This window comes from Puntigrus tetrazona, chromosome 25 (assembly GCF_018831695.1).
Source record: "Puntigrus tetrazona isolate hp1 chromosome 25, ASM1883169v1, whole genome shotgun sequence".
NCBI classification, from domain to species: domain Eukaryota; kingdom Metazoa; phylum Chordata; class Actinopteri; order Cypriniformes; family Cyprinidae; genus Puntigrus; species Puntigrus tetrazona.
In genome coordinates this window covers 7,083,148-7,108,758 of record NC_056723.1, presented here as the reverse complement: position 1 = coordinate 7,108,758, position 25,611 = coordinate 7,083,148, and the positions used below count along the sequence as shown (strand labels likewise).

General features: G+C 35.9%; 1 protein-coding gene across 1 annotated transcript; it reads left to right on the top strand.

Moving 5' to 3' along the window:
• Positions 1-924: 924 nt before the first annotated feature.
• zgc:101566 (Transmembrane protein 263-B-like) lies at positions 925-25,039 on the top strand. The gene is made up of 3 exons (XM_043228728.1): positions 925-1,128; positions 2,198-2,291; positions 23,204-25,039. Exons 1-3 carry the CDS (start codon positions 1,123-1,125, stop codon positions 23,482-23,484), a joined length of 381 nt encoding a protein of 126 aa, XP_043084663.1. The 5' UTR covers positions 925-1,122; the 3' UTR covers positions 23,485-25,039.
• The last annotated feature ends 572 nt before the right edge of the window (positions 25,040-25,611 follow it).

The window sequence follows — 25,611 nt, the reverse complement described above, 5'->3', positions numbered from 1 at the left end:
AACTATAAATAAATATGCATTTGAGTGTGTGTGTGTGTGTGTGTAAATCCAAAAAAGATAGTTTTTAATTCTCAAAAATCATGTTTTTATTGAACATTCCAACTGATCTGATTCAAACTGCATTTGGGTTTTTAGATTAAATAAAAAAGGCAGCTTTATATTAGGATTAAGACATGTAAAATTAATGGCTGGAAAAATGTGCCATATGGAAAGTGTAGCATTATAATTTAATATTTGCTAAACAGGTCAAGTCCATTCACGCCCTCCTTCCAGAACATTTCTGAACAACATTTTAACAGCACAGCTTAATGCCTTGTCCAGTGAACCCTGGCCTAAATGCAGAATCACATCAATTTTTACTTCCGGCCAATAAAGCCTAAATCCACCCCCGTTTCACCTCTAGTCTTCTGTTTGATGAGGTGATATATTATTTAGCAGCATGCAAGAGATAGTTTGTCAGGACTGACAGTGGAGACGTGAAAGGTTTCTCACCTCTTCTCAGCTGTCATTAATGTCACTGTAATCCTTCACCACAATAGCATAATAAACACACAGGACTGTAAGGCTAACATATTTACGAAATATTGCTAATATACCAAAACATATTTTTTTTCAAGTGTACATTGACACTAATTTTTTATAAACTAATTTAGGTCTGAACATGCAGTATGTCCCACTAAATATCTTAAAAAATACAAATAAATTAAATAATTAACATTTATATAAATATTACTGTACTCATGCACAAATATGGAACACAAATACATCGTACAAATACAGCTCATCTAATAAAGAAATGTCACACCTATAAAGGTTGCTTTAGTCCCTAACGAAACATATACTGTGGTTAATTCTGTCAAAATACCGTAGTAACTTCAACATTTAGCGTCAGTGAGTATAACTAACGCGCTGCCGCCCCCTATCGACCAACAGCGGAACAACCCCTCCAGATTCCGTAAACATCCTGACGTCACTTCCGCTTACATTCGCGTGAAAAACATAGCAAACGCTGAAATTTATTTCGTATTAAGCGCTATTTCCAATCCATGGGCTTGTGCGTCCATTGATTCTGAAGTGCAGAGACGCGCTTTCTGAAGCACGGCTGTATTATTAGCCTCGGTAATGAAGGTGAGTGGATTTGGTTTGTTTAGCGTGACACTATAAAGCCAAACCTGTTCTTACCTGATTCTGCACGGACGCAAACTGTTGAATATTTATACTTCTATTTACATACGGGCCTTTTTTTGATGCCGTGCCATTAAATGCGGTTACGTCGGATGGATGTCGCGTTATCTCGCTCTGATGCATAGAAAGGCTGTAATAAAACCCTAAAACGGGGCAGCTGACGTTAAGTCTATGCCAAGATATAATATTACATCAGCATGATGGTGCAAACGACACCGTATAAGCTAACGTTACGTTTTATTAATTTTTGCAGCAATAAAGTTTAGCAGAGGCTGTAAAAAGAGAAGATGTAATGATGCTTATGGTGATTATTGTAGTAATTGGGTCATTCCTGCTATGCAGTGTCTTTTGCAATATGTTAGTTTCGTTTGCAAGATGTGTTCATATAAATTCTCATGGGAGACTTGCATAAATGTGTCTAGGTGAAGCCCAAACATCTTACTTGAATTAGTTACAGCTTGATTTGAAAATAATGCCATGTAAAATGCAAACAGAAATCAATTGATCGCTATGGGATTGACAGATTAAATGCATTTTGATATTTGGTACATGATAGGATGCTTTAGAGTGGAATTATCCAACAAATACCACAAAACATCCCTGAAATATCATATCCTTTGCTACTTACTGGTGCTTATGCTGCTGTTTTCCCAACAAAATTATGTCACTTCCTGCAAATTGATGTCATTAGTCCTTGTTTATCAACTTGACTCTGTCACATTAGTTTAAGTAGAGGTATGATTGTCCGTAATTGATGTCGTAGAACTAGCATGTCCACTAAAAATAATGAATATGATTGTCTAAAGATAACTAATGTGAATGTAATGTAAAAAGTAATTATTATGCAAACAAGTATACATTTTAAAAATGCAATGTTTAACATTTTATCATGTTATCATGACTCGATGGGAGCATGGAAACGTACTGCATATCAGTAATGACTGTTATTGTTTGCATTGTAGCGTGTGTGTTTATGTATTGACATTGTGAACAATAATTATGTTAATTGAAGGGCCCGAGTGCAGAGACTGAGGTGATCGAGGAAGCACCTGCTGACCCTAACAATGAAGAACTTCCACCTTACCTGCGTGAAGAGCCACCTGAAGGTATGTTCAGCCTTACTGATGCTATTTCTGTTGTTGTAATGTCACATGTATGAATGAAGTGATAATGAAGTGAATAATAATAATAATAGCATCAATTAAAAAAAATACAACAAATACTATCAAGGTGTAAAATACTTTTTTTTTTTAATAAAATTTACATATGTAATTTATTGTGCAAAGTCACTTTTTTGCTTTCTCTGATTGGTTTTTGAATGTTCCATGGTGGTATTAATGTCTAGATTTTTTTACATTTCCGATTAAAAAATTTTTGGGAAATGGATGTATTTGCAATGAATACTTTTGGTTCTTGAATGTGACTTTTTTTTTTTTTTTTTTTTTTTTTTTTTTTTTTTAAACCAAGGCTGCATTTTTTTTAAAATAAAAGGTCCAACAAAAACACCTATTACAATTTAAAATATTTTTTGTAATAATGTTTATTTTTAGTGTTACATTGTCCTTTGGTAATCATTTAAGACAAATTTCTTAATATTTTTGTGAACATTTTTAGTACTTTAAGCAGCAATATTAATGTCTTAAAAATTTCAGTGACCCTAAACTGTTTAAACGCAGCATATATTTGTATTTTAGAATGCTTTGCAGAAAGTGATTCTAATCTCAGATTTTTGTCCAACTGTACTTGATAAATATGCCATTATCTATTATTTTTTAATGTTGTAGTAAAGAACAGTGATCTGCAGAGGGCCACACTGACCAACATAAAACAAATAAAGATTACTGTAATGAAGAATTGCTCTGATACTTGGAGTGTCGAAATCTACAAAGGGTTTAAATAACTTTAAATCCCAAATCCATTCATCTTTCAAAACCGCTTCCCAGAAAGCCCTGCAGGTGCTCTCTGATACACAGAGGCCTGCATCTGTAGTTAATAACAGGCACGTAGGCTCTATTAATGCCTTTCATTAAGAGCTAAAGATCTTTCAGTAACAAAGCGTGTTTAAGTTAAAGTGGGCTTTTGTGCCCAAACCGTGATCAATGTCCTCTCTTTGTTCCCCGTGCTATTTGATCTTTACGTCCAGGGACGGCACAAAGAAACAAGGCTCTCTTGTCTTGTCTCTTTATGAAAAGTCTATTCGAGGAGAAGGCTCTGATGCCGCTGCTTCGCCAGAAACAATCTCTTTAGTTTAAATGGCTGCATTATGTTGCTATAAATTGCTTTGGGATCCTTGGTGCCTGCTGCCCACCAGTGCATCACAGGTGATTGCATAACAGCAAACGCCTGCCCTCTGGCTTTTTGGCTGCTGCCTCGGTGCGGATCCTGAAATAGTTTATTATATCGCTGAGATTCTGTCCGTCTTTGTTGCTGAGAACAGGAATCTCTCGGATCCGGGCCGTGTAGATTGAGTTGTTCGTTCTGATTCGGGGTGTGTTGATCCGTAGATGTATGCGACGCTATTTTGGGTGAATCAAACTGTCTATTTTGGTGATAATCGCGATAAAGGGCGTTTTATGAGAAATGAGTTTTGAGCTTGAGTACACAAAGTGCAGTGGGCCTTGTTCTCGAGGAGCGGAAATGTTTGGATCAGGCTTAATATCACTGAGCAAATAGCAGAAGGGATTGAAGTACAAGCAGAATGATCCTAGTTCAGTATCTCGGCGACCTCACCTGGATCTGCTTTGGCTTTTGCAAAAGCCCGGAATGGCGTTTTCTCTCAAGGTTGTTAACTGGCATCTGTTTTTCAGCAGAGTTGGTTTACTGCAAAAGTGTACTGCACCCAAGTTATTATTTGCATTTTTGTAAATAATTAATTTATAGTATCGCATCACTAAATCACTAAACGGCTTCGAGTATTTATATCATAAAACATTTTGAATATTTTACATGTTAAATGTGCGTGTTTAAATGATTCCATCACTAATGATTGTTTTTATAATTTAGTCTATCAATTGTCCTATTATTTTATTGGAATAAAAAGCCGCATAGATGTATATGGATTTTTTCTTTCAGATGAACAGTTACATACACGGCTTTTTTTTTTTTTTTTTTTTTTTTTTTTTTTTTTTTTGAAGCACAAAAAAAATGCATCCATGAATTAAATAGTCTTCCGGCAGTTGAAATGAAGCAATGCATTTTTGCAAGAAAAACATTCATGTTTAAAACTTTTTAACCATAATAACCCTTTATTAACCCCCGGAGCTGTAAGGAGCACTTTTTCAGCTTCAAAATCTCAACCATTCACTGTCATTATAAAGCTTGGAAGAGCCATGCCCTTTTGTTAATATAACTCTGATTATATTCATATGACAGAAGAAGGTCTGACACCCAGGATGGCTTGAGGGTGAGTAAATCGAATAAGAGTATAGCCTAATGCCTTTTAATAGAGGTTTTTGATTCACTTAAAGAACTTTTGGTTGTGAAATAGAATTCAAGCTTATGTTTTGCAAGCTAACTACTCGGTGTAGTAGCTTAACATGGATGGATTTAACTCATGGGTAGATTGAATTGTTTATGACATCGGTAAGGTTTTTTGTTTGAATGAACACAATCCATGCTAAATTATGAAGGGTACCAATACTGATTACATATAATGTGCGTCTTTGCATGGTTCTGGTCACACTTATTATAGTGTGACCGCTTTCCATAACTCTGAATAAATTGGCTTGGGAAAGCAGCTCACAATCTCTGCATCACTTGCTGTGCCGTAGTGTCTGTTTGTAAAGTTTTGGTGGCTAGTCCGGTGTGAATAAAACATGAATTAAACAGTGAAGCTAGAATGTCTTGAGATGTTACCTAGTTATAGTGGTAAACAGCCGCTAGTGCTTGCAGTGATTCTCAGGTTCGACCCAAAAGTACTTCGTGAAAAGCGGGAGCAAGAAGCATCAAAACCCATTTCTTACACCCTCATCATTATAGAAACCATGTACACGTTTAAGCAAGCCAGTGAGTTTTATTTCCTGAAGTATCGCTGATGTCGGAGATGTACAGAATGAGTCCCTTTAGGGCGTATATGGTCGTCTGAGGTCAGACGTAGTCACAGAGGATTTGGAGCGGAACCAGACAGGCTAGTCCACATGCTAATATTCATGTGGAAAAATACAACCAAAATGGAGCGGTCCTCCCTGAGGCGTTCGCGCTGCTGCAGACAGTGTGCGCTTTACAGACCGTTTCTTCTGTTGATGCAACATTTGCACCTGATTTTTCTTCTCGAGCTTGTGCCGTTGCCTCATCTGTAAATGTCAAATGTGAGGACGGAACGAAAGGCAGGGCGGTAATTTTTAGCAAATTACGGGTAGCGAACATAGTTGTTTCACAATTACGTCCTTTGTGTGTTTTAGTGTGAGCGAGCGACAGCGAAATTCAATCAAGGTTAGATTGTCAGGCCCTGTCGGTGTGATTGCACTTTATTTTCTGAGCGAATAGGCTGGAACTGACGTAAACCTGAGAAATACAACACCGTAGATTCAGTCTGTCAGCTAATTTGAGCTTCTGGTACTACTGTTTATCTGAAGAACTACCGGTTGAAGCATTCATTTTGACATCAGTACCCTGTCTGAGTGTTTTTATGTATGCCATTGGTTCTGTTGGTCCAAAAGCGTGAAATATCAGCTAACTGACATTCTTGACAGAGTAATTACAGTTGTGCCTCAACTTTCATAGTCTGTTTTTAGCATATGATTGGTTCCATTCACCCGGTCTGTGTTGGGGATTGACAGCTGTATTTATTAGCAGGTGTGAGTCTTAAATTGTCTTGTAATACCTGTAACTATAGCAACCAGTAACTGTAGGAAATGTCTCAAAGCGCTTTGAATTGCATTTTTAAGGATTTAATTTGTATTTCATTCTCACAGGTAATAAGCCACAGTTCTGTCTGTTGTTTTATTTTGTCTTACACTACGACTACACAATACGGTTTTCATTACTTCATTGAGGTTGACATTTTATGGTCAAACGGTTAAAAACACTAGCAAGCAAGTAGTAGTAAAATATTAAAAAATAAATTAGTTAAATTTAATTGATTGCGACAATAACCTTGTGGGCAGTTAGCGTTGTTCCCAGATCCTTTATCAAAAATATCTTAATTTGTGTTCTGAACAAGAACAAAGGTCCTATGGGTTTCAGACGACACAAGGGTGAGTAATTAATGACAGTATTTTCATTTTTGAGTGAATTATCCCTTTAATATATACTGTCCTATTCTAATAAAGAGGAAAAATCACCAAGAATAAATCTTAAATAAAATACTACGATACTGTATATGTTAGTGTAATTTTAGTAGCATTGAGATACTAGTACAATGTTTATTTTTTTTTCATTAATTTGATCTTTTTAGTAATTAATTAATTTTTATATATATATATATATATATATATATATATATATATATATATATATATATATATATATATATATATATATATATATATATATATATATATATATATATATATATATATATATATATATATAAGTACATCAAATTAAATTGCATTGAGATACTACTATAGTTTTTACGGAATTTTTTTATAAATGTTTCATTTGTCATTTTTGATATTTGTAATTTTGTTGGTTTTGTAATTATTATTTGTTTCTTAATGTCTTTGTAATTTTCATACATTTTTATTTCAGTTTTAAATGTAACTATTTGATTTTTTTTTTTTTTTTTATTTATCTAAAAATAATGGTTTTGTTTGCTTTTGAATCATGTTGTAGGTTAGTGCGTGCAGCCCCGTAAAGACAACTCGTTGTCTATGGCAAACAAAAACACAATGGAACGTGTTTTTGAGTTTGAATGGCTTTTTTACTAATCAACGGGTTGGTGTTCCACTTTTATATCCGTGATTGACAACAAATAATAATGCATATTCTGTTCTTGTATTTAAAAGATGTGAATGACAACTGATTGGTTGAACTTCATACAGCATTCAACTCAATTACGGTTTTCACGTCGGGCACAAAATGCAGTTGTCAGTCTTTTTCCAAAACTGTCTATTGACATGCAGTACCTGTATTTAACACTCCAAAGAGGACCGACAACCTGTATTTTGCCGCTGCGCGTATCCCGATGCCGAGCTTCTCATTTAACCTCGCCCGTGTCCCAACCCAGCAATCTTTCAAACCTCTCCGCGCAATTACGATTCAAGGTGTGTATTCGTCTACGGGAGCAGCTGAAATCAAATCAATTCAGCTTTTACGTAGAAAAGAAAGGAATCGGGTTAATAATAGGTAAAAATGATGCTTTATTGAGTTTGTGCGCTTCTGTCCTGTTTGCTTGGTGCCGTGCGCCTGTTCCATCATCCTGACAGATCCAGCGCGCACGAGGGGCTCGATCTGATGTTGTGTAAAAGGATGATGGATGGACCGTCAGCCGCACGAGGCTCCCGGTGCATCGTCCACCTGCGGTTCTGCCTCGCCGTTTTCATTAGGTCCCTATAGCCGAAAACACAGATCAACATATGCGCTGATCAAAGAGCCCCGAACGGGATGATGGATCGGTTCGAGTGTGGAAAGAAGCCGCTGGTTTCAGGTTTAGTCCTACGACTTGTTTTTCATCTTAAGTAATGCGTTTAATTAAAAATAGGCTAGCGGAGATGGATTACTTAAGAATTATCAGATGTTGCGGCGCAAAAGAAATTACGGCCTCCCTGTGAAGGTAAATTAAATTTGAGGTAATTTGGTGTAGATTTTATAATGTGTCTAGTTAATGTTGAAACTGATTCTATTGAATGGTTAGTTTTATTCTGTTATCTGGCACCTGCTATCCATCACAGACTTAAAGTTGGAGCGGGTCATTTCTGCAACACTAGCATCACCAAATTGCAAAAATAATGACTTTTTAAACAGGTTTCCTTCCTTGTTGGTCATCATATGACTCCGCCTTCAAACGTCTTAACTTGTACTAAAATAACTATAACTAAGACTGGAAAAAATAACTAATTTAAATGTTTTATTTTCATGTTGTACACAGTCTATATAATTTAAGTTTGGTTAGTTTTTCTATTAAGTTTTAACTGTATGATGTAAAAATGTAAATGCCTTAGAGTGGCCAAAAAAAAAAATTATATATATCTATATGTATATGTATATGTATATGTGTATATATATATGTATATGTGTATATATATATGTATGTATGTATGTATGTATGTATGTATGTATGTATGTATGTATGTATGTGTGTGTTTTTTATTTTTTAGTTATGAAAATGTATATTACTTTAGTTTTTTGTTTTGGTTAATGTGTCTCAATCTAGTTTAAATCATTTATAACACTGCATATTAATTCCTTGCTTAGTTAGTTTTGGATATTAAAGGGATAATTCACCCCAAGGTTGAAAAAAATGACGACAGAACGGTAATTTGTGGGAGACCTATTCCTTTAAGCTTGTATAGAACAACATATTTTACAATTGGAAAAAACACACATCACCTTTAAATATATGTGGCGTCCTTTTTTGTTTTATTTTGTTTAGTTTTTTTTGTTTGTTTTCTTTTTAGACTAGAGTTGCTCTCTAAGCTTCTGCCCCTCGAGCCTCTGAGCTTTAATGGCCAGAGATGAATGGGACCTGTCCGGTGTAACAAACCAGAAATGCATACCAACTAGGCACCTAGGTACACACGCAAACAGATATTGTCAATTTACTCTGGACAGTGGCTGTGGGCACCATCTGCGAACAACGGCTCTCCATGCTTGTCTGATCATAAAGAGACATTTGTCACTTGAATGCTTTGTCACAAACCGAAGGAAATGAGAAGTTTTCTGGCCATTATATATATACACTCATGCTGGGCCATCTCGTACTCTCAAAACCTAAACTGAGAAGCCATCAAAACTGATGCGCATCAGCTGGCTTTACAGGCCATTTCATTATCTGTCACAACACAGCCCAACCTGGAGCTTTTCTCAGGACTTTTTGCTCTGGAGGACTTACGACTGCTCCAGGGAGACGGTCCAATCTCTTTCAGCAAAGGCTTGACATATCACAGAAAACTGTGTTTTATTTCCACTTTTAAAATCAGAGTCGAGTCTAATATGTAAAAACAAATCATTGATGTATTGTAGAACTGTCATGTCTGGGAAAGTAATTTCCTGGTAAATACTATCCACTATAGTTTGAGGTCAGATAAAGGCGTGCTCGCCGAGACTGCGTTTATTCGATATTAAATCTTCACACTAAAACGGTAATTTTGTGAAATGTTATTACAGTTTTCTATTTAAATGTGTTTTTATCAGTCATTTATTCCTGTGATGCAAAGCTGAATATTTGACATCTTCGGTGTCGCATGATCCTTCATAAAGCATGCTGATTTGCTGCTAAAGAAACATCTTTTCCTTGTTACTGTTAATCTGCTTTACATTTGTGTCTAAAACATGATGCTCTACTATTTCAAAGAAATCTGTTAATCAAAGCTAAAAAAAGGAGAAAAAAATCCTGTAAAATGATACAATCCACAAAAATGCAAGCAAAAAAACTTTCAGTGGGGATAATACAAACCATGATTAGTAATTAAACACCAATAATAACTGATAATAACTGAGCACCAAATCAGCATATCAGAATGATTTCTGAAGGAACATGTGACACCGGAGTAATGATGCTGATAATTCAGCTTTGCCTCACAGGAATAAATTACATATTAAATTAGATTGACATTTTAAATTGTAATAGTATTTCACAGTGTTCATGTTTTAGTTTGTATTACTTCTTTTTTCTTTTCTGTATTTTGGGTCTAATAAATGCAGCCTTGATGAGATTAGGAGCTGCATTTATCTGATCGAGGTTATATATTTACATTTACATTTAGCAGATGCTTTTTTCCAAAGCTGCATACAAATCAGGACAATACAAGCAATCAAAATTAGCAAGAGAAAAAATACAAATGAGAAAGAATAGGGAATGCTAGTGTTAGAGCGTCTTTTTCAATAAAAATAAAGTAGTTAGGATAGAAATGGAATAGATAGTTCAAATGTTTTTTATGCAAGAGTTGGAGGTTCGGATTAAGATGAACGTATAGTAATAAGTTCAGGCGAAGGGATGCAGAGTCAGAGGTGGTTTTGTTGGCAAACATCAATGCCTTGAATCGCATGCGAGCAGTTATTGGTCATATGCACTCTTTTCAGTTTGTTAAAGATTAGTCCTGCGGCCTCAATCTGGATTAATTGTAGAGAAAGACCTGCCAAGAGAGCATTAAAATAGTCCAGCCTTGAACAAGGAGTAAGCATGCATAGATAGTTTAGATTTTTGCTCTCATACAGAAAATTATGTGCTGTATTGATTCGTTTTAAAGCAATAGTTCCCATTAGAACAGTTAAAAATATATTTAGCCGTTCTTCATGTTTCTGGGGTGAGGAGTCGTGTTGTTTAATTGCCCTTTCAGGAAATAGCGGGTGAAAGGAACGGACCGTTTATGAAAATGATAATACAAACAATATTCTGAAAAAAAAAATATGAAAATCTAGCAATAGAGTAGGGATGAAAAGGGAAAGGCAGAAATTTATCGCGTTCAAACAGAATGGATTTAATTTAAGAAAGGCAAAGGCTGTCTCTGACCCGAATGTGACCATGCTTTTCACATCCAATTATTTCCTCTGCCATGACGAGCAGAAATAATTTTTTTTTAGAAAGGCAAAATAATGGTGGGTGAAATGACAGGTTGAGTGAATGCATCTCTCTCTACGGCTGTTTTCAAAGGACTGACAGTTGCTCTCCACCAGCTCTTTGGCATAGAACAATGAAAAGCAGCAAGGAGCCGACTTGCCATCTGTAGTATGACTGCTAAATTATGACACTTCATTACAGCTTCCTCTTCCTCTATCTCTCTTTCCTTCTCTCTGTTTCTCTTTCTTGCTTTCTCTGTTCTTTTCCCCACTAACTACCTTTCCGTCTTTCTGGTTTTACTCATTCTTGCTGTCTCTTTCTCTCTCTCTGACACCTGTCCTCAGCACTGTGTTGCTTGCTGTGGAAGAGTAAATCGGGACACCTCAAGACTCATGGGTTGACTCAACCTCCATTTCCTGACATTAATATGTTTCGTACAGTTCAATGTCAGTTGTTAGTGAGTTACTAGACTAAAAACCCATCCACAAATATCTGTGATATCCAATGTAAGCATTTACCAGGTCCAACAATTATGTTCTTGCCATTTAAAATGTATTATTATAATTTAGTTTTATAGTAATAAATGTACTTTATTTATGTTTTTACATGTATAATTGTTTATAATGCGGTCCAAATATTCTTGCCATTAAAAATATTTATTTTAGTTTTAATATTAATGTTTTTATATATATATATATATATATATATATATATATATATATATATATATATATATATATATATATAAAAACATTATTAATATTAAATATATATATCATATATATATATATATATATATATATATATATATATATATATATATATATATATATATATATATGTATATATATATGTATGTGTGTGTGTGTGTGTATATAAATGTATTATATATATTGTTTAGAATTTAATCCAACAATTGTGTTCTTGCCTTGAAATCTTTTATTATTTTAGCTTTAATATAATTTGTGTATCATTAAATTGACTTTATATATGTTAAAATATATAAAACATCTAAAAAAATATGTATATATTTTAATATATATATATATATATATATATATATATATATATATATATATATATATATATATATATATATATATATATATATATATATATATATATATATATATATATATATGTAATCTCTAATTTACTACAATGGAATGTGTGTGTGTGTGTGTGTGTGTGTGTGTGTACATGTGTACATACATACATACATACATACACACTAAAATATTAATTCGTCAAAGGATGACTTGGATCAGTGTCAAAGCAATTTCTGAATTTCCATACAATCATGTTGGTGCTTCAGTCTAAAGCTGCTTTTGATATTGAGACTTCTAGCATAAGCCAGAGAGAGAAAAAAACCCTGAGGAACATCTGTCCCCTCAAATATGAAAGAATAATAAAGTTATTTTGTGCACGTCTCGCCCCCGGTCAGCAGAATCTCTCATTGGTGTGTTGTTGCACACTGCTATCATTGCAAATCCCTGCTCTGCAAAACCAACAGTAAACAAAAAAATGCGGTGGGGGTGAACTGGGGGTTTGCCTGAGCTGAATTATTTAAGGTCTTACCTTGACGATTCTGCACACCATCTGCTTGATGTATAATTCAAGAGACATGCTTAGGGTGGGACATCGTAAATGAAGCGCTCTGCATTGAATGGTCACAGTGTTGCGGGTCCAAACATTATGTAGCCTGAACCCTTTGATGTGTGTGATATGAGAGATCTCCACTTTTAAAAGCTTCACTCTTTGATATATATTTCAGAGTCTGTACCGCAAACTCCAGTTACACTTGCTGTTTCATCTGCGGATGGTAAGGTCCAATGTACGTGGCTTCTTTCGGCACGCTCTGAGACTTTTTCTGCGGATTGACGTGTCTTTCTAAATCCCCAAAGCACTGAGTCTGACATGAAAAGCAGGCCAGGGCAGGAAGCGCAAGCCAGGTTCTCCTCCAATAGGCTCAGCAGGAACAGGCAAGATTTTTTTCCCTCCATCTGTAGCTACTGAAGTGCAAGCGTGTGTCATCTGCCTGTCAATCACGCGCTGTATAGCAGCAAAATCCATCTGGGGAAAATAGAGACTTTCTGAATTATTAGTGGCTGATTGCTGAATCTAGATCAGCACTGTTTTGCTATCTTCTAACTATCATTTCTTACGATAAACCGGTGTCTGATCTGAGATCAGTCAGTAAGATAAAAATGCAGGCCTTGGTTGGAGAGTCATAGAATCACAGCTTGACTCATGGTGGCTAAAAGTAAAGCTTTTCCACCAGTTTTTGTCATATAACCAAGATCGAACGGTTATCTCTTTGAAGGAGTAAGATTGCGTTTCATTTCGATCTGCTGTTGCGGTGGACTGTGAACTGAAACTACTCAGCGGGAAGCTGAAGTGAAGGTTGTTGTACTGTAAAGCGATTCCTTTGAAAGCTGTTTAAAGGAATTGATTGATATTAAAAAGACAGTTCAGCCAAAACTCGTTATTTTCTTTTTTTTCTGTGGAACACTAAAAGAGATATTTGGGAGAATGTCAGAGCTGCTCTTTAGAAAATTCAAAATGGACTTATCTGAAAATATTTTGGGTTTTTGAAGGCACACGGTAGGTTTTAGTGTGAAGAACAGAACAAAATCAAATCAAAATTAATCAAAAATTCCTCCACCTTCTGTTACTCGCTTTGAAATAGTATTACGTGTTATACTAGGTTTGACATTAAAATACTATTTTTTTTTTTTTTTTTTTTTTTCAAATGAAAGAAATAGTTGACCCAAAAATGAAAATTCTGTCATCATATACTCATCCTCGAGTAGTTCCAAATCTGTATTAATTTTTTTTTCTCTGCCGAACACACAGATATTTTTAAAAAAGTCCTTAACCAGGCCGTTTTGGGTCACTATTGACTTCGACAGTAGGAAAACAAAATATATAATATATAACACACACACAGCACACATATATTAAGCAAACAAAATCTTTTATTTTGCATGCAATTAATCAGAATTAATAGTTTGACAGCACCACTATTAAATAATATAATTTTTCTTTCTTCTGTTACTCGCATCATAATAATAGCCCGGTACTTTAGCTTGGTGTAAAGGATTTGTTCTCAGACGACTTGTGACTGATAGTGGTGCATTTAAATGTATTGAGTTGAGATTAATTGAGAGCTGAATGACTTACACAGTCTGTTTGGCAAAGAATAACATTTGCTTGATTTAGCTTCACTGAATTTGTGAATTAGCAGTAACAGTAGTAGCTCATCCTTGAAGACAGTCCTTGCATTTCACTTGTCCTTTTTTGTGTGTGTATTTGCGAATACATTTCCGCTCGGCTCATTTATGTGTCTCCACAGAAGCTATTTTTCTCGGGTACATATTTTTAGGTTTACAGGGTTCCCACGCTTCTTGAAAGTCCTTGAAAGTACTTGAATATCAGACACATGGGTTCAAGGCCTGGAACATACTTGTAAACAAATATAGGTCTATTAAAAATGCTTGAATTCATTTTGAAATAAATTTGCTTTAGTAGATACAAAAAGAAATGGCGCCTAATGATTAGGGCTGGAGATAATGTACCGGGAAAAACCTTAGCATGTGAGCTGATGTTGCCAAGAATTGAGCTACTTTGATGCTCTTTCCGAAGGATGTTTTTCATGTCTGTGGGTTGAAGCGTACCCAATAACGATAGCACCTGGAATGCGACTTTTATGAGGGGACTTTTATGCATTTCACCCCACCTGAATGCATTGTTTTTTGCAGAGAATCCCCCTGAAAGCATTTGGGCTGGTTTTGCTGATGAAACCTGGCAACCCTGCGCACCCTGCATGAATCTGGAGAAGCGGTGCATTTGCAACATATTTGTGTTTGTGCTGAGGGGAGCTTTAAAGGTTCCCAACGTGCTTATAATGTTTTTGCAGCAGTGAGTACTGTATAACAGTAACATAACTGTTGATTAAACCCGATGTTAATCTGAATCTACTCAAAACACTGGCGTTTTTACACAAAACTCTCATTACATACACAATATAAGAAAAATCATTTTCACATTAAATCACTTTAAGGAGTTAATTATCATCCCGTAATGGGATGTCTAATGTTTGATAAGAATTTCTGATTATTGATTAGAAGGTGCTCCTGAAATTTTTAACGGTGGTACTAAAAAGTCCTGTTTAACCACTTTTTATTACTTTCAATTTAAAGAATTTCTCAGTTTATAATTTTATTCACAAGAATTATAGCAAAACCAGTTTGGTGAAAAGAATGTGGTTGTTTTTTTTTTTTTTTTTTTTCAATATTTACCAAATTTATGGAACCTACACATCCAAAACCTCATTACGCTATAATATTTAACATAAATGTTAACTGTAAGTGTAATGTTGAGTACTGTAATGAAACCGTATGCTCGGTGTGAATTTGATGGGTGCTTGATGTAAAATAAATGGCGCTTTAAAAAGTCCTTGAAACTCCTTGAATCTGGTGTTCACGAAAGAGTGGGAACCCTGGGTTCAATTTTTATGGTTCCTGTAAAAGCACATTGCTCCGTACTCCCTATAGAAACGCTTGGAGAGCTCACGCCATTAGGAAGTCCCAAAAGTCCAAGTAGTGATCGACTTTGATGGAATGTGTTTACAAAACACGTGTCTCTCCTAACCGACTTGCATTCACAGAGATAGCGTTTTTACTGAATAAAGAGCATTGAATCCAGACATCTCACAGAACTGTTCATATTCTACATAACAGTGTATCTAGTAAAAAAATGTTTTCTATGCTAATAAATTATTAAATAGTGTGAGCTATATGCTAATACTCTAGAGATGTCGTTAAATTATAGTAACCATGTTGTTTTTTGTTTTTTTTTTGCTTTTATTTGCTGTGAAACCCTTATTTTTTATAAGGGATAAGTTAGTTAGTAATCTAAAGAATATATATATATATATATATATATATATATATATATATATATATATATATATATATATATATATAAAAGCTAAGATAAAAGTTCATAAATATCATAAGCCTGGCTAATAAGTTACTGAAGATTGTGTAAGCTGTAGGTTAATAGTCTAGTGCAAATGTAGTCAGCTAAATGCTAATAGGCTAATGAAGAGATCATAAACAAGAATAATAAAGCTCTTAAAGATATTCTGGGCTGTATTTTATAGAAGATAACACTTGAAATGAAATGATATAGATGTTAGGTTAATGACAATAACACGAGTTAGGCTAATAAATAAATATGGTCGTGCTTGTGAATTTTTAATAGTTTTGTTTTGATTTTCAGTAAGCTTGCTAGTATTATCTTGGACGGCACAGAAATCACACAATTGACACGTATGGTATCAGTTAATAGCGCATCTGTGAATATTGTAGGACGTGTCTAAACCATGTTTTCATAATAACACAGCTTTTGTTTCCCTGAAAAGGGCATGCTTGTGGCTTCTTTCAAAGGCTTTGTTAGGATTTTCAAGGCGGCGTCCACGGGCTTCCATCGCAGGCTTGCGAAGCCGCTACGGTGGCATTTAAATTCACACAATAAACCCTGTCATCGATATAAATATCGAAGGCGAACGGCACGAGTGACTCATTTGCACGCATTATCAGATCCTGGCGCCCCGGGATTGGCGGGAAAAGGTCTTTCTCTGCTTATTGAAGTCAACAAACCTACATTGGGAGGACTGGGATGAGTAAGCACAAAGGTTCAAGTGTCATACGTGTCTCTCCCGATAGGTCAGATGCGAGCAAGCTTGCGCACCCGGTGGAAACATTGACCTTTTGGATAAGTGGTTCACCGGTAGTTATTTATTTATTTAATGCAGCTGTATCAAGCCAGCGGGGGAAAAAGGCCACATTCAGACTCCATTTCAGCTGAGTTCTTGTCAGTCCCATAATTGCCAAAGCTCGTCATCGAATGGAGCTTCTAAACATAGCAGTAGTGGGCTCCGCAAAACTGGCTACTGTTGAGCTTTGCGAACACTCCTCCAGGCTTTTTAAGTAATTTTAAATGCACATTTGTGTCAAAACATCTAACGTACTGGCACGTCAATGTTCGTAAAATCTATTTTACTGCTTTTTTTTTTTTTTTTTTATGTTTGCCCCCTTTTTCCCAGCGCCTCTTGTGCTAACACCATGTCCAGCAAGGTCCAACGGTAATTCAGTACATTCCCTTCCAGGCCGTTCTCTCGAAACCTCATTTTAACTTGACCCTTCATTGTGTTTTGCCCCAGGCAACTTCGGCACAGGGATTAAAAATAGAGACCTCAGCAGGGACGGAGTTGACACGGTTCTTGTTGGTGAGAGGAGTGGAGCGGCGGAGAACTGAATCCCGCTGGGGGTTTTTATCACTGGGGAAGGTCCGATTACCCCCTCCCTTCTCTCACTACTCTTTTTCTTATTTCTCTCTCTCTCTCTTGTTTGCTCCCTCGCTCGCTGTAAATCTCGGTGCCAAGTGAGGAGAACAATATTTTCACCATTATTTCTCGGCACTACAGAGAGATGATGTGGGTATTGATATAGACTCCTAAATTTACAGAGGCGACAGATTTACGCCGGAGGCTGGCAGCCCACCTCTCGTTCAGGAACATGTTCAGCTTTGATTGGTTGGGAATGGATTCTTGGCTATCCAATTCAGCTTAGGTCAGGCAGGTCTAAATCACAGGACTATATCACTGGTTTTTATAGAGATGGCAGTTTGGTACATACAGAAAGCTCAATACTATAGTCATCTCCCCATCTGGGACATGCGTCCTGCTGCATAATCCCTGCTTCGATTTATTTGTGTTTGTTTATTCATTTTTTTTTTCCTCTGTATTGCTTTCTACCTTTTCTACTGTCTAATTTTTTTAATATAAACATACATTCTGTATTCATCTTGTTTCGGTTGATTTGGAAACAAACTTTTATGCTATTTTATTTTTTTAAATAATGAATCTAAAATGTCATGGAATCAAGTAATATATTTTTTTTCTAAAAAAATACATGTGAGTTATTTAATTTTTATGTTTTATTTATCATTTTAAATGAACTTCAATGTTTTAGCAAACTTTTTTTCTTAGACTTTTTTTATGATGTTAGTAAACTTGTGTTTCCCGAAAATTTAACTATTCTTTTCCAATATGCATATTTTTTAAAATCACAAATCAACAAGCCTAGTGCTAGAACCGTATCCAAGCGATTGTTTGTTTGTGTTGCTTTTTTTTTTTTTTTTTTTTTATTAATATACGTCCATCACATCCAAGCATTGTAGCAGCTAGCATGCATCACTTAGAATAACAATGCTTTTGTTGCCTTTTGTTTTTATACACCCAGCTATTAGAGGGGATCTGTTTCAGGAGATGTGGTCTTGGTGTTTCCTCTAAGATTGGTTTACTTATTATTTATGCCCCCAATGACCCCAGCATCCTTACTATAGGGCTATTTGTTCCTTTTTCCTTTTACAAAATGTACCCGTCTAAGTGGGTTCCTGGAGGAAAACGCATTGCATCTGTCTCTTCTGTTCTCTCTCGAACTTTATCTCCATTCTCTGCCTATCGGTTTGTGAATGCAGCATTGTTGGTGTTATCTAAAGGTCTTACTTGTGGCTGTCCTCGACAAGAACATATTATAGAGTTGAGGCAAGGGTTCAGGCACCTGCGGATCTTATGAGAATGTTCAAGTGTGCCCAGATAATTTTCTCACCTCGCTCTGTGCTCCAAGGAGACCACTTAAGTCGCTTTAGGTTGAGCTTTTTAGATCCTGTCACAACCTATAACTTTATTTATCCAGGTTTGCTGCAGGCTTCTCATTCAAATTGATGTTTAGAGTGACTTGGGGAAAGAAATATAAGCAATATGAGTCAGTGATTCATTCTTCAGTTCCACAACCTTCTCTACAAGATTTGATCATCTTTAATCAGTTTTTGGTCAGACGGGGGAACTGTATGGCTCTTTTAAACGTTTTAGTGCTTAGGACATGTGAAATATTCAATTTTGTTTCTTTTTGAATGTTTATTTAACTGTCGAGGCCAACACGGTAACCTTTGTACCATTCTTGTTGAGTGGGTTTTTAGCTACTGATGCTCACCCTCCACAGAACTCTGGCCGTCTCTCGAAAGAGTAACATGCCTCAGAATATCTTAACCTTTCCATCTAAGCCTTCAAATGTCACTGTTCTCTTTCCTCCATCTAAAGACAAATTGACATTTTCTATTTGCTATAGAATTGGATTGATCCCGAAGGTTCCTGTCAAAAAGAATAAATTGGTCATTCTTTCAAAGAAAGCTATCTGGCGTTTTGTAGTTAAGCATTACGCTTTGATGAATTGTGTGTGGTGAACAATTTTTTATATTGTTCAAACAGTGGAGAATCATCGTATTTGAGTAACCTCAAGGGTATTTACTGAGCAAATTGTAGTGGATGTATGATTTGATTATGAAGAAAGATAAACCTGTTTTGTGACAGGTTACATGATTCTGTAATTACAACAGACAATAATTTTGACCTTCAGTCTGCCGAAATTATGCTTGCAGTAATGCCCATTGTAAGATACATTACAATTTACGTTTCGTTTAGAAGTTTAATACGTGCATGAGATTTGTGTTAGCGTCATTCCAACTGGATCTCATGGAGGTTCATACGTATTTTATTTCATGAGGTGATAAATCCAAATGAAGGCCCACCCCTAACTCAGACCCTAATCCTACCTCTGACAAAATTATACAAAATCGTATGAGTTCAGTTGTACAAATCCATAAAAATTTCCCAGTTTCTCAAACATTTACCTAGCTTTACGTTTGGAAATGTTGATCAACTTGTCCAAATTGAATTCATCAGAGGCTACAAGTTCTTTTTCGTAGGTTATCTGAACAAATATGAAAGTAAGGTGATGTATGTGTAGCTATTACTGCGGTACACTGCAGTGGCAATGGCTATTACTGAACTTTACAGTCTCTGCCATATATTACCCAACTATGACGACTTCCACTAAGTGAACACTGATGTGTGAAGAGGGTTCATTGGTCATTCCATGACACAAAATAAAGCGTTTTTCTAATCAAGTAGTCTGCGGCCTAAACAATTAGTAGACTAAATAGTCTTACAGGAATTGTTCACCCAGTAATGTACCAATAAATGTACTCATCCTCGGGAGTTCCAAGATATAGAGCTTGTTTCTCCATTAAAATGCATGTGACTTGCTCAGCAGTGGATCCTCTGCAGATCTAGATTATTTAATGATCTACCACAGTGATATGCTTAAACGGTAAAAAAATGATTCCTCCCAGCACAGTTCTTTCTCTCTCCCCCACTTCAGTCGTGTCCCACCAGCTGTATTATCCCATTCTTTTAGGTCAGTAATCGGTTAAGCCAGATTAGGACGAGGTCTTTCCTCTCTGTGCTCAACAGAAATAATTCATGATGTGCACAGCTTTGTTGTTGTTTGTGAGATTCATATGCAGCATATAATGTTTAACTATGCATAATAGAGGCTTGTGTCATGTATTGTTTGCATGTTGCCTGTGACTTATTACTGCACTATTATTTGGCTGCCATACTCTATTCTATTCTGTTTTCTTGGATATGTGTAGGATTGACATTCAAGATTTTTTGCATACATTGCATTGTTGTCACACTATGCTATTGATGAGTGTTATTTGCATGCAATGTCCAAATTATAGACTCATATTTATTTTACATTCATTACCCAAGTACCCATGGGCACATAGCCAAGACAATATTTATATCCTGTTAGTTTAATGGGATTTCCAATTCATGACATGGCGGCAGAGTGTTTTTGACTGGTTATCAGCAGAGTTATTGTAATTCTTGCACTGAATTTAACTGAATTACAACAGTTGTCATTTACAAAGTTGTCCCTGAAGCCTGTTTGACGCTCACAATCAGTTGCCTCATTCATGAAACCCATACTGTTCTTACGTAATTTGCTGCAGATTATTACACCGGTTGTGCAGCATTGTGCATAAGAACTTATTTATGAATATTTTACACCACAACTGATATATGATACAATTCATGCAAAAATCGATTTATTAAATGACGGGAAATTGATTGTTGCGCTTTATTTTTCGAATAGATTTACGAAAAAAGTATGAGTCACATTTGACAATGTATATTCATATGAATATGAGTTTACATTAGAATGCATGTATGAACATGGACATAATTGTTTGCTATATGAATGTCACATTTTATGTTAGAATGGCTTTATGAACTATTTACATAAACATCACTTGTTATATAAACGTGTCAGTTTACGTTAGAATGGATTTACGAGCCATATATATGTTTCTCATATACACTTTGCATTTACAGTGTATTTAACATACAATTTATATACATAGTTTAACATATGAAAGTCACATTTTATATTAGACTGGCTTTACAAACAATATAGCCTAAAAAAATGCTTAGAAATGTGAGTTTACATTAGAATGCCATTTATATGACAGTTTATGTAAGAATTAATAATTAACATAAATTACATTTCATGAACGAGTTGAATCTGTATAGGTCTGCTTATTATGCTAACAAAAAACATGAGCCGTCTTCATTGGTCTACCCTTTCTTCGTTGGAAATAATGCATGAAAATGAAAATTCAGAAATAATCTCATTCCATTTTTTGAAACATGCCTCACTGGTTTTGCTCATTCAGGCTTATTGCAAAAATGGAAAATCGCTTTGAGGTTTGGTAGTGTGGAAAGCGTAATTACATCTCCCCAGGCCCAGATGGCAAGAGTTAGGTCTTAATTGCATGTGTAGAATCAGGACGAGCAAGTTTTCTTACTCACCAACAATATCTGTGATCAGCCATTTTACCACTTTATCATTGACATCTCATCTGCTGCATTGCTTGCTGTCTAATGATTTGGTTGCTTGGCCGAAAAACATTAAACCTGATGTTTAAAAAAAATTGGTTCTTCATACTAGTTAGGAGACGTGATTTAAAATTCGTCATAAAAACATAAGACGATAGCTAGTCTACGCCGAAAGCGAGTAATTCGCAATGTAGAAATGGTGTAGAAGCAAGAGCTTTATAGGTATGTTTCATACATATTAATGAATTTTGACATTTGTGAGAGGCTGTAAAAAAGAGGAAAGCAGGCTTTGGTTAAATCCGTTCATCTCCTGTTTGGTCGCATCTCACAAATGTTTCACATCAAGGCTAGTTCCGTCGTACGGTGCCTGGGAGGGGCCATTTTCGGTTCACTTAAATTTTAAATATTAAGTCATGGGAATGGGATATTATTTATATATGTATATTTCCCCTTTTTACATTTTTTTTAAAACTCTTCTCTTGTAGGCCTCTTTTATTTACTTTTATTCATGTGTGCAACAGTCCAGTAGCCTTTTGGTCAATATAAAAATTTCTATTATAAAACAATAAAAGAAATAAATAATTTAAATCTTAATCGAAATAAAATAATATTGAACCCATCTCTAATAATCCCGGGTTGGTCACGCAGGTTTGTTTACAGCAGTAAACACGTGGCATGTCGTTCCTTCAACATAAGAAGTCGTCGGCACGAGAAATGGATGTTATTCTCTCAACAAAGCATCCCGAATACTTACGTACTACGCGTGGGGCGACCTTGACGGCGCGCGAAGTTTTCCCGCCACCGTCCCGCGGGACTCATCTGAAGACTCGCTGCTTGTCATTCACACGGCTTCTCGGTGGCACATCGATTCACCGGGGAGCTCATCGTGCAACCCAGCCACGCGGTCCTTGACAGTATTGATTGAATGTAAAAGATATAATTTCTGTTCACAGTCCGCAGAGTATTGCGGGGTGTGTAAATGCTAGTTGTCCGTCGGAAGGAAAGAGTCTCTTTTTTTTCATGCATTCTGCCAAAGGAACAACAGAGGGGAAAGATGATGGCATTTGGACAGAGAGTGTGTGTGTTTCAGAACACATCTGCTCAGTGTATTACTCAGTGTCAGGCCCGTAGATGTGAGCTGATTTCAAAATGCTGCCCTCAAGCTTTAAGTCTCACATAACCAACACGGTAGAGGAAAATAAACAATACTTAAATAAAGACCGTTGTTTTTCAGTGAGCGCACTGAAACGCGTTTCAAAATCATGGCTTTAGGAACCAAGTGCTTTTAATTGAAAAATTGCATTGTTGCAGATTATTGTACTTTTAATGGATTCATAAAAGGTGTTTCATGGGCCACCGTAAGAATGGTAACATGAGGCTGGATTGGAATACGTTATGTATTTTAATTATACATGTAAATGCAAAGTGTAGGGTTTTTTTTTTATATATATATATATATATATATATATATATATATATATATATATATATATATATATATATATATATATACTTGGATGAAAGACCAAACCACTCTTTTTCAGACTTGGAGAAAGACCAGCCTAAGAATGAAGCAGGTGTGGTGTGGAGAGTGACAGGTGGGCTGTTCAACCTCACCAGAGGAGCGGTGGGCGCCACCCTCGGAGGAGTGGCCTGGGTAGGCAGCAAGAGCTTTGAGCTGACCAAGACGGCAGTGACGAGCGTTCCCGCAGCCGGAGTGGGATTGGTCAAAGGCGGCGTCTCCGTGGTAACGGGAGGGGTCGGGGCAGTGGGGTCTGCAGTAGCCGGTAAAGTTACACCAAAGAAAAAAGACAAGTCGGATTAGACTGGCTGACTCGCTCCCACCCTTTGTTCGATTCGGTGCGTCTGTGGTTGTCTGCCTGGGTTGTTCTCACTTTCAAGAGGGTTGGAAAGCAGGTGGCAGGTTCATTTAGCCCATGGGAAAATTACTACTGTTTCGCATTCACCAAATACATTCCTACTTTAAGTTAATGTAAAGAACTGTAACACTTTATCTAAACACACTTCGACCCCTACCGCAGAGCTACGTGAGATAATTGGGATCTTATGACTTTTGTTTGCTTATGTTTTTGTTATGTATTTGTATATTTTGAGTGTTGGCAGAATCTGTGTTATCAGTGCGGCGAAGACTAACTTTAGGACAAAGAGGGATCAAATGCTGATATCAGACACATTCTTCCCCCTTTTTTCATAAGAAATGTTATACCAGCAGCTTAAAAGGAAAACTTTGCTTATTTTTTTCTGTAATAGCAGCAGTTGTGTACAAAAATTAGCACTAATTCTGTATAAAATTCAAGTACACAGAATTATTCTGATCTTGCTTAAAGCTCATCTTCGAACAAAATAATGTGAAAACTTGGAAATTAAGTTAAGGTATTATTATTTAGTTCAGTAATTTAATACACAATAACACTAGATTACTTTCATCATCTAATAACGTTAGGTCTAAACTACTACTTGGCGTTACCGGCCACAATATGTTTCCGCAGTTCGCTGAATTATTATCATCACCACGTTCTCATGGTAAGTGTAGAAATCTCTGAACGGCGGTTTGCATGTGATTGGCGCAGATTACATTAATGCCGAGTCTCCAGTGTAAACACTCCATTTTGCAAGACATTGTTTGAGCTGTTGAAATTGAATCTGTAGCCAGGAAACCAGTGCTTGGAGTTAAGAAAAGAAATTATTTGCATCTTAAAAGGATGCAGGGAAAAAGAAACTACACTTTTTTTTTTTTCTCCCCCAGTTTAAAATACTTTTAAGCATTCACGCTTCATTTTCTCCTTGCGAAGCATCGCTTGTAGTTCATTTGAGATGATGTTTTATTGGCCGTACATGTGCCTGAATGTCTTGGGAGTTTTAAAAGCTCAATGTGGAGTGTTTAGTGTTTCAGAACAGTGCAAAGTAACCACAGATGTATTTCCTGCTACCATTTTGCAGCTGTTTACATCATAGAACCAGCACGATCGAAAATGTGCGCATTTGAGTATTTGTTCGTACGTTACTGTCGTTTTTTTTTTTTTCCACTGCTTAAATGTTTGTCTCCTTTTTTACTTTATTTATGCAAAAACAACATATGGCATATTATTATATTGTTACAATGCATGCTTGAATCTCTAGTTCTCTGTACAACATGCTGTTTAACTTACAACATGCTGTTAATTGTGAGTATGTATTTCATTTTTTCCATGTTTCTTTCTGTTTTTGCTATCTACACACTTTCTGGTAGCTACCCATGTCTTTAAGATGCTGTTACTATGAACTGGACTTTTAAGACCAAGTAGATTTTGTCTATAATAGAACTATTTTTGCTAAATTGATGCTGTATTCTACAAATAAAGCATTCTGTATTTTAGAAATGCATGACTTCTTTGTATTTTTACATATTTTGAGAAGAAACGAATGTCCTGCAATGATCCTGTTCTGAAATAGGTGGGGGTATTTTAATGCCATTGATCTATTATTCATTTTTAGCTTTAATCATTTATGTAACATTGAATGCACTAACAGTCCAGATCTGGATTACATAAGCAGTTTATGAAAGTAAGTGACCATATAATTCAGGTCACATAGTAAAATCCACATTTTATTAATGCTGCATCGCTCTTTGACAGAAGGTGTACTTTTAAACTGCATCTACTTTGTTCATACTGTTTATAAGAATTTCTTTTAAATATGGGAAAAAATATTGCTAAATAGCAATACACTAGAATCTTTAGATTATGTCAGTTGTTCAGTTTAGGCAAATCCAGATGCGCAAAACGCTTCTTGTCTTTTCATGGCATACTGAATCAGCAGAAAAATTTATTGAGCCAGTCAGGGGTTTTATCCCCGAAAACAATTGCATGCCTCAACAACATCATTGTTCCACGATATTAACCAAGGACATTAGTGATTTTAGTATCAAGTAGTAAATGCACCATAAAAGGGC

Bases quoted from the DNA above. Each gene is read 5' to 3' on its own strand.
- zgc:101566 (XM_043228728.1), top strand. The intron at 2,292-23,203 runs GTATGTTCAGCC...ACTCTTTTTCAG, and splicing joins GCGTGAAGAGCCACCTGAAG to ACTTGGAGAAAGACCAGCCT.